The sequence below is a fragment of the Pimephales promelas genome, chromosome 23 (assembly GCF_988280905.1).
Source record: "Pimephales promelas chromosome 23, fPimPro1.hap1.1, whole genome shotgun sequence".
Taxonomy (NCBI): domain Eukaryota; kingdom Metazoa; phylum Chordata; class Actinopteri; order Cypriniformes; family Leuciscidae; genus Pimephales; species Pimephales promelas.
This window is the reverse complement of record NC_142791.1, coordinates 23,648,087-23,659,466: the sequence shown is the minus strand read 5'-3', so window position 1 is coordinate 23,659,466 and position 11,380 is coordinate 23,648,087. Positions and strand designations below refer to the sequence as shown.

The window sequence follows — 11,380 nt, the reverse complement described above, 5'->3', positions numbered from 1 at the left end:
GAGAGGTGACCCTGCCGTCTCCAACCCCTCCCGTCTGTCATCCATAAAAACAGGCTCCTGTCTGATTCCTCTCAGCTCACACACACACATCAAAGTCAGCCCCGGGTTTATCACGTATCAGGGCCCGGGGACAGCGGAAACGAGACGGGACCGTCCCCTAACACTGATCCTAGTGGAATATAGAAACCTACAATACAATTACAGAGAGATCAGTGACAGATAAGAGAGGAATGAGATCGGGGTGTTTGTTTGGCCTCTCGCTGAAAGAGAGAGACAGATAGAAATGAAGATATGATGAGAGAGTGTAAACAAATGATCTGCCCTTTGAACCTTTAAATGGGCTGAAGAGGGACCAATATTGACAGATCAATGATTTTATTCTCATTATTTGATTAGTTGAGATGATGAATGAACATTAGATAATCTCTCTCTGACTTCACTCTAAAAAATGCTGGGTTGTTTTAACCCAATTTTGGGTCAAATATGGAGAATCCCAGCCATTGGGTTACATTTTTAATTGACATCTTTTAACCCAATGTTGGAGTTTGTCCATTTTTGACCCAAAATTGGGTTAAAACAACCCAGCATTTTGTAGTGTTTGTGTTACATCATTGTAAAGGAGCTGCTTCCATTCATAATTTGTAATCATAATTTAAATAACAAAAAAAAAATGGTTTAGAAAAATAAATATCAAGACAGCCTATATGACAAATAACCTAAAACAATACCTGATTTAGAAAACATAAATAATTAATATAAAATTATTTGACAAATAAGAAGAAAAAAATAAGGATTAAAAATACATGATTTAGAAAATATAATTAAAAATAAAATAAATGAATACCAAGACAGCCACACTAAATTAAAAAAAAAAAATGATTTAGAAAAAAAAAACAATTAAATAAAAATAAATAAATAAATAATACCAAGCCAGCCTAAGAAATAACTTAAAAAAATACCTGATTTAGAAAAATAAATACCAAGATAGCCACCACAGTAAATGTCAAATAACTACTTGATTATAAGTTATAAATAAACAAATAAAATAAATAAAGATGATTGAAAGTGTTGCCAGCATTTAGCTTGCAGGTAATAAATCTCCTAGTGAACCTTTGTATGCATAAAATCTCCACCCTTGGCGCCGTGTTTCTGTTTTTTTTCCCTTCATTGAGCCCAAAAGGGATCAAACCCTTCAGATCCTTTAGAAACAATAATGGGACAATCTGAGTCTGTTTTATTTGCTCGTCTGATAATCAAAAGTGTCTGGCGGGCTTTGAAATCCCGTATTCTTCAATAGTGGGACTGATCAACTTAATCTCCAGCAAGCAGCTGATAAACCAGATCAACTATGCGTAATGATCCCGTTGGGGTGTGTGAATAGATCCAAGGGCCGGCAGTTATCTCCATCAGTAGTTCTCTGCAGACTACTGTCTCCAAACTCGTGTAGTGTTTCGAAAACAGCCCATTAACCTCTACCTGCCACTTCACAAGAGCCGCAAGCTTTGATAGCAAAACAAGAGCCGTTTGCACACACTCACAGCGACATCTGACAAACTGGGGGAAACTGACAAACAAACAACGAATAAATAAATATATAAAAGTTGGTTTGACAATCGTTTTTATTCTATAGACAGAAAAAAAACCATCTGTGCTTATTCTATCAGCTTCATTTTGTTGTGCTGGAACTGTAAACAAACTAATAAATGCCTGATTTAACTAAAATAAATAAATGATTTAGAAATCAAATAAATAAATACATAACACATAACTGGAAAAAAAACCCCAACTGATCTAGGAATTAAATAAATAAATACATGACACATAACTGAGAAATACTGATTTAAAAATTAAATAAATACATAACAGAAACAAAATATTTAGAAATTAATTAAATAAATAAATGCATAACACAAAACTGAAAAGAAAATGATTTAGAAATTAAATAAATAAATATATTACTAAAAAAAATATTGAGAAATTAAATAAATAAATAACACAACAGAAAAAACATATTTAGAAATTAAATAAATAAATACATAACACATAACTGAAAAAACAAATATTTAGAAATTAAATAAATAAATACATAACACATAACTGGAAAAAAAAATATTTCGCAATTAAATAAATAAATAACTGAAATTAAATAAATAAAACTTAGAAATTAAATAAATAAATAACACATAACTGAAAAGAAAATGATTTAGAAATTAAATAAATAAATACATAACTGAAAAAAAGATTGAGAAATTAAATAAATAACACAACAGAAAAAACATATTTAGAAATTAAATAAATAAACACATAACTAAAAAAACAAATATTTCGAAATTAAATAAATAAATACATAACACATAACTGGAAATTTTTTTTTTCGAAATTAAATAAATAAATAAATAAATAACTGAAATTAAATAAATAAAACTTAGAAATGAAATAAATAAATAACACATAACTGAAAAGAAAATGATTTAGAAATGAAATAAATAAATACATAACTGAAAAAAAGATTGAGAAATGAAATAAATAAATAACACATAACTGAAAAAAAAATGATTTAGAAATAAAATAAATAAATACATAACACATAACTGAAAAAATGTGATTTAGAAATTAAATAAATAAATGACAAATAACCTAAAAAAAACTGATTTAGAATTTTAAACATTCTAAAACATTCTTAGAAAGAAAGAACGTTTTTATGTGGATTTATATTTGTGGACATTATACGATGATGCTTTCTCAATCAGTTTGAAGAGCTTTTCATTGGTTTCTCATGAAGCACTAAAACTATTTCACTTTTAAGTTTTCGTTATGAATTCAATGACTCTGTTTTTAACCTTGAACTTCCTCCATCAGACTCCTTCTAACGTGGACATATGAAATGTCCCCCCCCCCCCACACACACACACACACACACACACACCTCAGCGAGGAGACGGGATCAGAGATGGTTTTAGGGAGGGGATTACATCTCCAGACTTACTGGTGCCAGGAGTTAATGGGTTCACTCAAGGCCGATTGAGACGTCTTCATTACCACACTTGTGAAAACTGAAGGGGTGGAGATCAGGACAGGGGAGGATGTTTCCTTTGATCCGGGCCAAGTGAATTGTAAATGAGCTGGGATTAGCCCTATAAATACTTGAGCCTCATGCTGGAGGTGTTGATCAGTGAACCCAAAGCCACGCTAATCAGAACACAAACACAGACCTGACTCGCTCAGTCACAGGACTTGACTTCTGGAAACTCACCCGAAAGAAGAACAACTGCCTTACCTTGCTTCATACCGGATATTTGTCTTTTCTTTGCTGGATTGGGACACGTTGTCTGCGATGAAGGGGCATTTTTCCATCGAGTGGCTCTCTCAGAGCAGCCAGGCCTTGTGCAGCTCGCCATCCACACGTCCCTCGAACTCTTGGGACGGCCCGAGCACCTCCGGCACGGCATCCGAGAGCCTTCCCGGGTTCTACGGCAGATGGAGACCGGAAAACACGGAGGCTCAGGAGAAATGTGTGGAGCCAGCGCGGCCGGGAAACAGTTCGCTGTGTGCATCTACGCAAGAGACAAATGACAACAATATCATCCAGCAACACACTCACGGTAAAATGCTTTTCCAATAATCCAAAAGTACTATTGTTTTTCATATAATTAACAGTAATTTAAATTGTAAAGCTTTTTTTTTTAAATAGAAAAACTCTTCTTTTGAATACAGATTTAAAATACTCATTGTATATTTAATTTAATTAACTTGTTTTTAATTTAATTATCTGATGTAACGATTCTCCTGATCCTCCATGTTTTCTGAATCATGTTATAGTTACAATAGTTAAAAGTAAAAAAGTAAGCTTTGCCAAACACAGGAATAAAAGACATTTTAATTAGAAAACTGTTATTTTACATTTTAAATTCAAATTCTAAAACACTATTGTTATTTTTTTTTGTATTGAATTAGTTTAAAAACTAGAAATATTCTCTAACATGGTAACAATGGTTAAAAGTACTATTAAAATACTGTTATAATAATAAAATAAAAAGTATAAAGCATTTCATGTCATTTTGTTAGCTTATTTTTTATTTTTATTAACAGTTTACAAAGAATCTACGATGTTAATCTAATTTTGTGATTTGTTTCTACATTTTCTTTAAATTCTTCAAATTTAAATGCACGCGTTTCAAATTTAAATGCACATGTATAGTTTTATTTCTTTCCCTCTTGCAAAGTGTTTTTTTGTGACCTCACCTCTATATTGATCTGTATATGAATCTGTGTTTGTGTTCTCATAGCTTCAGAGGCAGGTTTCAGCAGCAGCACGGAGGAGGAGGAGACGTCCGGGTACGAGAGCGAGGGGGGCCGTTCTCTCTCACCTGGGGCCCTCAAAGAGCCGGCTCCATCCGCATCTCCCTCTACTGGCCGCAGACCCCGAACAGCGTTCACCGCCGAGCAGATCAACAGTCTGGAGAAAGCCTTCAAGAGGAACGCTTATCTGGGAGCCCAGGACAAAGCTGAGCTCTGCAAAAGACTCAATCTGTCTGATAAACAGGTATGAGGTTGATTCATTTTTATGGTAACACCAAACAATAAGGTTACATTTGTGAACAACATTAGTTAACATGAACTAAAAAATGTAAAATACTTCTTAAGCATTTATTAATCTCAGGGTATGTGTAGTAAACTTTGACTTTTGCCTTTTTGAGAAGTTTTGTGTACAGACGACAACATTGTAAAAACAACCCCCATTCACACAGAACGACAAAAATAACTAAAAACGCTATATGTGCCACAAATTCCTGTTTTTGTAGTTTACACAGGGCGAAACATCATTATCATATGAAAGAATGGCCAAAACGCATAAAAAGTGTTCTGTTTTTAGTTCAAAACACTGATGTGTAAACGGCCCCTTTGTTAATGTTAATTTACACATTCACAACTGTATTATTAAAATCATAGGTTGTATTTGTTAACATTAGTTATAAACTGTGAACTTAATGGCGTTACCGTTTTCAGCTAAAACATTTAATCTTTTTAAACGGGATTCAAAGTGCATGTTTTGCACTTTTTTTGATCCGCCTCTGTTTAAACTACTAAAACGCGAATTTGTGAAAATGGTTGCGTCTTGCGCATGCGTATTACAGTCTATAGCCACGTGTTTCTTTACAATGTGCATCGCCATCTTCTGGCCAGCCACCTATGAATATACAGCCTTTTAGTCATTTCTGCGGATCCTTCGTTTCGACAACGTTGTCATTTGAAAAAAAACGAAAAGGAAAAACTTTTTCATTTTAGTGGCTCGTTGTCATGTAAACATAACATGAACAAACAACATTGTATATTGTTATTAACTTAGAGCTAACTTGGCTAACTCCTCGCACCAGCTAACATGAACGAACAATGAACGTCTGTGTGTTTATTAACTAATATGTTAACAAACATTAACGTTAACAATTAACTTATCTTTGTTAGTTCGCTAACATTAACTAATTGGGCCTTATTATGTGCTATAAAAACTGATAATGTTTTCAATAAGTGCTTCAAATTGATGACGTGCAAAATATGAACTCACGTTAATGCTTCTCTCCATCAGATCAGAAACTGGTTCCAGAACCGACGCATGAAGCTGAAACGGACCGTTCAGGACAGCCTGGCTCACGCATGCCAGGCTAAAGTGGCCTCGCATATGATGCATTACTCCGACCTGCACGGTTTCCGAGCCGCTCCGTATCCCAGCTTCTACGCGGGGGTCCAGGAGAGCGCGACACCTTACGGCTCCGGGTTCCACTACGGTCCTGCTGCCGCTTCCGGAGGCCTGCCGAGCCTGCCTGTGGACGCCCTGTATCAGTACAGCCAAATACAGAGCCTTCCCGTCCATCCCAGCAACCCCTCCATGATGACCCCGTACCCACCGTACCACTCTCACTACTACAGCACACAGTGAGAGGAGAGGCCGCCAGCAAACCCGCCATTTCTGCCTGTCACTGTTAGTCAAGGCTTTGTTTACATCTTTGCATTTGTGAATACAGGGTGAAGTGCAATAACAAATGTGATTTTTTTTGTTGTTTTTGTTTTGAAGAATTATTTAAATATGTTTGTAAATCTTGAAAAATGTCTATGTGTACAAGAGGAGTGTATAAATAAATCGTTTTCTATTTGAGAAAATAGAATGTCTTATGTCTTTATGACCGCTTATGTCTTCTTTCGAAGGGTGTAAAGTGCTTAATTCACTTTTTTTAATGAATTTAAAGAAATGAATACTTTTATTTAGCGAAGATGCAACAAAATATTTTTTTATTGCAACTTAGTAAATGTTGTTCTTTTGAACTTTGTTCATCAAAGAGTCCTGAAAAAAATGCGTCATGGTTTCCATAAAAATATTAAGCAGCAGAACTTTTTTTAACATTGATAATAATCAGAAATGGTTCTTGGGCAGCAAATCATTATATTCTGAAGGATCATGTGACACTGAAGACTGGAGAATGATGTTGAAAATTCAGCTTTGATCACAGGAATAAATTACATTTTGAAATGTTTTCAGAGTATAAAAGTTTTCAGATTTCAAAATTTTACTGTATTATATATATATATATATATATATATATATATATATATTAAATGCAGCCTTGGTGAGCAGAATGCCTCCTTTTTAAACATTCCACAAACATTTGAACACAAATGTAGATATAATTTATACTGAATTGAAACTAAAGTAATCCTTACAATTATTATGATATAATAATTATACTATCAAAATACATTTTTTTTTATCATGTCATTATGACAAATAGTTCCTCTAATAAAAGTTTTTTCTCTATCCTACAGCACATTTTAAAGTTACATGTTACTGTCAAATACATATGGCTACAGCCTTTTGTTAAATAACTAGTTGAAGAAACGTATAACTGATTATCAACTATAGTCAAATGTAAAATCAGGTTAAGGACTTGAATACTTTTACCTGAGCTCACTTGAAATACGTTTAAAAGTAAAATTGACAGCCCACCCTGAGGTATTTTCCTTGTACTTTTTGTTTCAAAAGATATAGACAATGGGAATATAGCTAAAAATATTTCTATACATTTATTCACATTGTCAGATCCAAGAATGACTATTATCATCGTATATTTTTAGTGTTCTAACGGCAGTCGTCAATGTCAAAATGATTGAGATGGCCAATGAAATTAAAGAAGACAGGGCTCACCGGTTACAGAAGTAGTCAACACAACACTTTAGTTTTAATGGTGAAAGAGTGCATGGGAAGATGCAAGTAGCTAAATATTTTACATTTCACAACTATTTTACTATAGAAACGAAACCACCGACAATATGTGATGGGAAGGTGTAACTACTGAACTATTTATGACATCATTTTTCACGAATCACGTAAATTATAACTGAATGCAAGGAGACAAGAACCATTGTTTTAGACAAATATTTTAAAGAAAAGGATTATTTGGAGCCTTAGTATCAGGATTCAATTATCACTATATATCTTGCAGCAACTAGCACAGCATAAAGCTAATGAAAGGAGTTTCTTGGGGATATGCATTGAAATGAATCACACAAATGCACAAGATTTAGAAAAAAAAGTATTTTATTGTATAAAAGACTTTTAAAAGCCACAAATGAAGCCCACACCTCAGAAAACCCCCATCCCTAAACCCAACTAAACAAAAGGCAGGATTAGTTTTCCTTTTTCCCCAGAACACGCAACCCCCCCCCCCCCCCCCCATTATAATCATGGATACAGTACGACAAACTCTAACCTCTGTTACTTTAAACTACACTTCCCAAACATTACCAAACAAATGCGGAAACAACAAAAACAACTGCTTTCTCAACGCTGATTGCTGTTGCTATACAAAGACAGAGTCGAACATCAATCCATCTTATACAGTTTTCTGCTGGCCCTTCTTTCCGATCAGGGACTTGTGGATGTGTGGAATCACACCTGTAGGGAAAGGCGAAAACAGATGGAATTAAAATAATATCAGAACCAGTTTAACAACTACAACAGCATCAGGGTTCAGTTTTTTTTGTTGTTTGTTTTTTATCACATTACGCAAATAAAACTCACCTCCGCCAGCAATGGTAGCTTTGATAAGCGAGTCCAACTCCTCATCGCCACGAATGGCCAGCTGTAAATGCCTTGGAGTGATACGCTTCACCTTCAGATCCTTGGAGGCATTTCCAGCCAACTCCAACACCTGCCAACATGACGATCACTGGGTTTGCATTTACTTTACAGATGCAGAGACGATAAATGCATAACATAAAATCACAGCCAGCCAACAACCTGCCAAAATGACATCAAACAGGCTTGTTTAACAAACGGTGCTAAAATAAAACCATTACCTCAGCAGTCAGGTACTCCAAGATAGCTGCGCTGTACACGGCCGCCGTGGCTCCAACACGACCATGGCTGGTAGTTCGGGTCTTCAGGTGCCTGTGGATACGACCTACAGGGAACTGAATCACATAAACCAAAGAAACGGTCAACATCATACAGTTAAATGTGACAGTCCATTTTTTTTTCTCTTTGGAAGAGGAATCCATACTTGCAGACCAGCTCTTTGTGACCTGGAGATTGCTTTCGCCTTGGCTTTTCCGCTGTCCTTTCCAGCCTTTCCTCCTGCCTGTGGAAACACAAGAAAAAGGACGTATTACTCAAAAGTCCCACCAAAGCTACAAGAAATTACATTGTGCATGTTTTCTTCAGAACAAACTAAACAAAAGGTATCAACATCTAGTGAATCGGGATCATTGTGAGTTACGTTGGCAATATGTATTGTTATACGCCATTCTCAAGAAAGAAGTGATAAAATAAACTAAAAAAAGGGTTCTTAAAAAAAAGCTTGAGCTTATTTAAGTTTATCTGACCAAGATACAGCAAACAACATAAGAAAATGCCTATGGTTTGACTTTTATTTGACTACGTTACGTTATCTCATACGTTAACGTTACTCTACCAACTTAAACATGTAAGATAACCACCAGCCAGAGTCATAATGCGTTTTTAGGCGCTAAATTTATTTTAAACCCGGTAAACTTTGTCCCGCATTCCAAATATTACATTTACACACGGATTTACCGGATTTTGGATTCCTTATTAAGATCAATACACCAAATTTACTTTATTCCCGTGGTCGGCGCTCTATTACCAAAACACTGCAACCCACAAACACTACGAGCTTATTAAAAGCCATCATGTGCACAAAATTAAAGCACTGCACATTTACGGTTTACACAGAACACATCGGTCCGAGCTAAGATTTATTTGAGAATTTAGACAATTAAAAACTTATTTTACCATATCGTCAGACGAGCTTCTTCTCTTTTCGCTTGAAACGGAGGGAAAACACAATGATGCCCACTTCAGCGATAGCGCGCCACGGTCCAGCGTTATAACCAATCAGCGTGCTCCGTCTTGGTTTGAAATAGTGATTTCGTCCAATCACAGAGCGTTTCACTGTGTGGGTGTTTTTTAGTTCTCTTTTTTTTTTTTTTTTTTGTTCACGGACCCCCAGCGCACCAGTATTGTGCGCATGCGTGCCGCCGTAATCTTTCATTACATTAAAATCGATTAAACTATTATCTTGAAGTGTTGTAAATGTTTCAATCACATGAACACGTCTGATATCTAGTGTAGCCTATGGTGATGTCAAAGCTACAATGAAAAACAAGTAAATATTGAGAGTAGCCTACGTGTTGTCTTTTAGCCACTTTTTTGTTGTCTTTAGGCTTCTTTCTCATCAGCTCCTTTTCAACACCCCTAAACTGTAAAAGGGCTCTCGTGAGTTTCTTTTATTTTATTGACTTTGACAACACTGTGATATTTTAGCTACTAATAGACAACAGGAGGTGTAGCTTATAATGCAACTAAATAAAACAAACAGGGTTTTAATCCCTTTATGCAATACTAGAAAACAGAGCAAGTGAGGAATACAGTTTGTTAGTCCTTTGTATTTTCTTATTATTTAATGGCTCTTCCTCTTCATCCCCATCTTCCTCTTTCAGTTCTCTTTTACATGAAGTTGTGGGAATTTGTCTCCCTCTGTTAATATTTGACCAGCTGTTAAATGCCCATATAACATGTTTTCCAAGTGTTTACAGTGTTTATATCCATATATTTTTTTAATGTAGGACCCATGACGAGCGGCAGAGTAATACATGGAATAATTGGTGTATTATTTAAGAAGTAATCAAAAATAACTTTTGAGTCAAATGAAATATGTTTTGCTCGTCTTACTATAACATTCAATATTTATACTATTAATTCTCAGTTTGGCATTTATTGGCATCACTAAAGCACATAAGAAATGTGTTGGAAAGAGCAATAATGAAAGCAATTTGCAATCATGTACAAATAAAACATTTGTCTTATTCAACCATATATTGTTTAGCCTTGAATGCCTTACAGTTAAAAGAAATACAACAAGTGTAATAATTATTCATGTGCACAACACTTATTTATGTGTCACATTAACTTTATCTGCCAGGAAATGTCACATAATAAAAATATATTTAAAAATGACATAAATTCCAGTGCTTTCTAAGCATTACATGTTTTTAGCGCTTATGTTTTTAGTTTGTTCCAAAAGATGTAGGCTACATATCATTTAAAGTTATTTATCAAATGTGAAAAATTTGGTTAGCACTGGGTCCACTTCTTTTTATGTATAAGGTATTTTCCTAATAAAATAAATAACTGTATAATATGTTGTTCTTTATTGCAAATTGTCTTAGTATAAAAAAAATCACATTTATAGCCTACTATCATGTTTACGTTTTTTATTAAAGGGATAGTTCACTTTGAAATTAATTTTTGGTATGTTTTAGCTTACCTCAAGGGCATCCAAGATGTAGGTGTCTTTGTTTCCACAGTATTTTCAATTTTGATATTTTTTAGGTCAAACCGGTCTTGTCTGTCAGTCATATAATGCAGGTCTATGGTCACCACCTCAAAGAGCATGCACAGAGAAGTCCAAATTAAACATGATTTAATGACTCGTAAATGTAAGTACACATTGATGAGAAAATGAACAGTATTTATATCGTTTTTACCTCTTTTAACCACAGCCACGTCCAAGTGATCTGAAGCCACGGGCGTTTCGGTCTGCGCAAGCGCCGGAAAGTGCCGGAAGTGATCTCTTGCGCGGTTGCGAAAAAAAATTCAACGTTGTCTGTTGATATCGAAATCTTCTTCCATTGCAATTTCATGTATATCTAAATATGTTTAGATCTTCACAGTGAAGGGCAACACTTCTGAAATCTCTGTGTAAACAATGATGAACTTGGACGTGACTGTTAGAGGTAATAACGATATAAATACTGTTCGTTTTCTCACACAAACTGCTCGTTTCTTGTCTTAGGCCATCAATGTGTA

The 11,380-nt window shown here is 34.9% G+C and overlaps 2 protein-coding genes across 2 annotated transcripts; one reads left to right on the top strand and one right to left on the bottom strand.

Moving 5' to 3' along the window:
* Positions 1 to 3,334: 3,334 nt before the first annotated feature.
* On the top strand, positions 3,335 to 6,152 carry ved (ventrally expressed dharma/bozozok antagonist). Its single transcript, XM_039676067.2, has 3 exons — positions 3,335 to 3,602; positions 4,287 to 4,543; positions 5,585 to 6,152. Exons 1-3 carry the CDS (start codon positions 3,335 to 3,337, stop codon positions 5,933 to 5,935), a joined length of 876 nt encoding a protein of 291 aa, XP_039532001.2. The 3' UTR covers positions 5,936 to 6,152.
* A 1,418-nt stretch (positions 6,153 to 7,570) lies between these two features.
* Positions 7,571 to 9,432, bottom strand: h2az2b (H2A.Z variant histone 2b). The gene is made up of 5 exons (XM_039675565.2): positions 9,305 to 9,432; positions 8,553 to 8,630; positions 8,350 to 8,463; positions 8,072 to 8,201; positions 7,571 to 7,945 (listed from the first exon to the last, which is right to left on the bottom strand). The coding sequence occupies exons 1-5, from the start codon at positions 9,305 to 9,307 to the stop codon at positions 7,884 to 7,886; spliced, it is 387 nt and encodes a 128-aa protein (XP_039531499.1). The 5' UTR covers positions 9,308 to 9,432; the 3' UTR covers positions 7,571 to 7,883.
* Between the last annotated feature and the right edge of the window lie 1,948 nt (positions 9,433 to 11,380).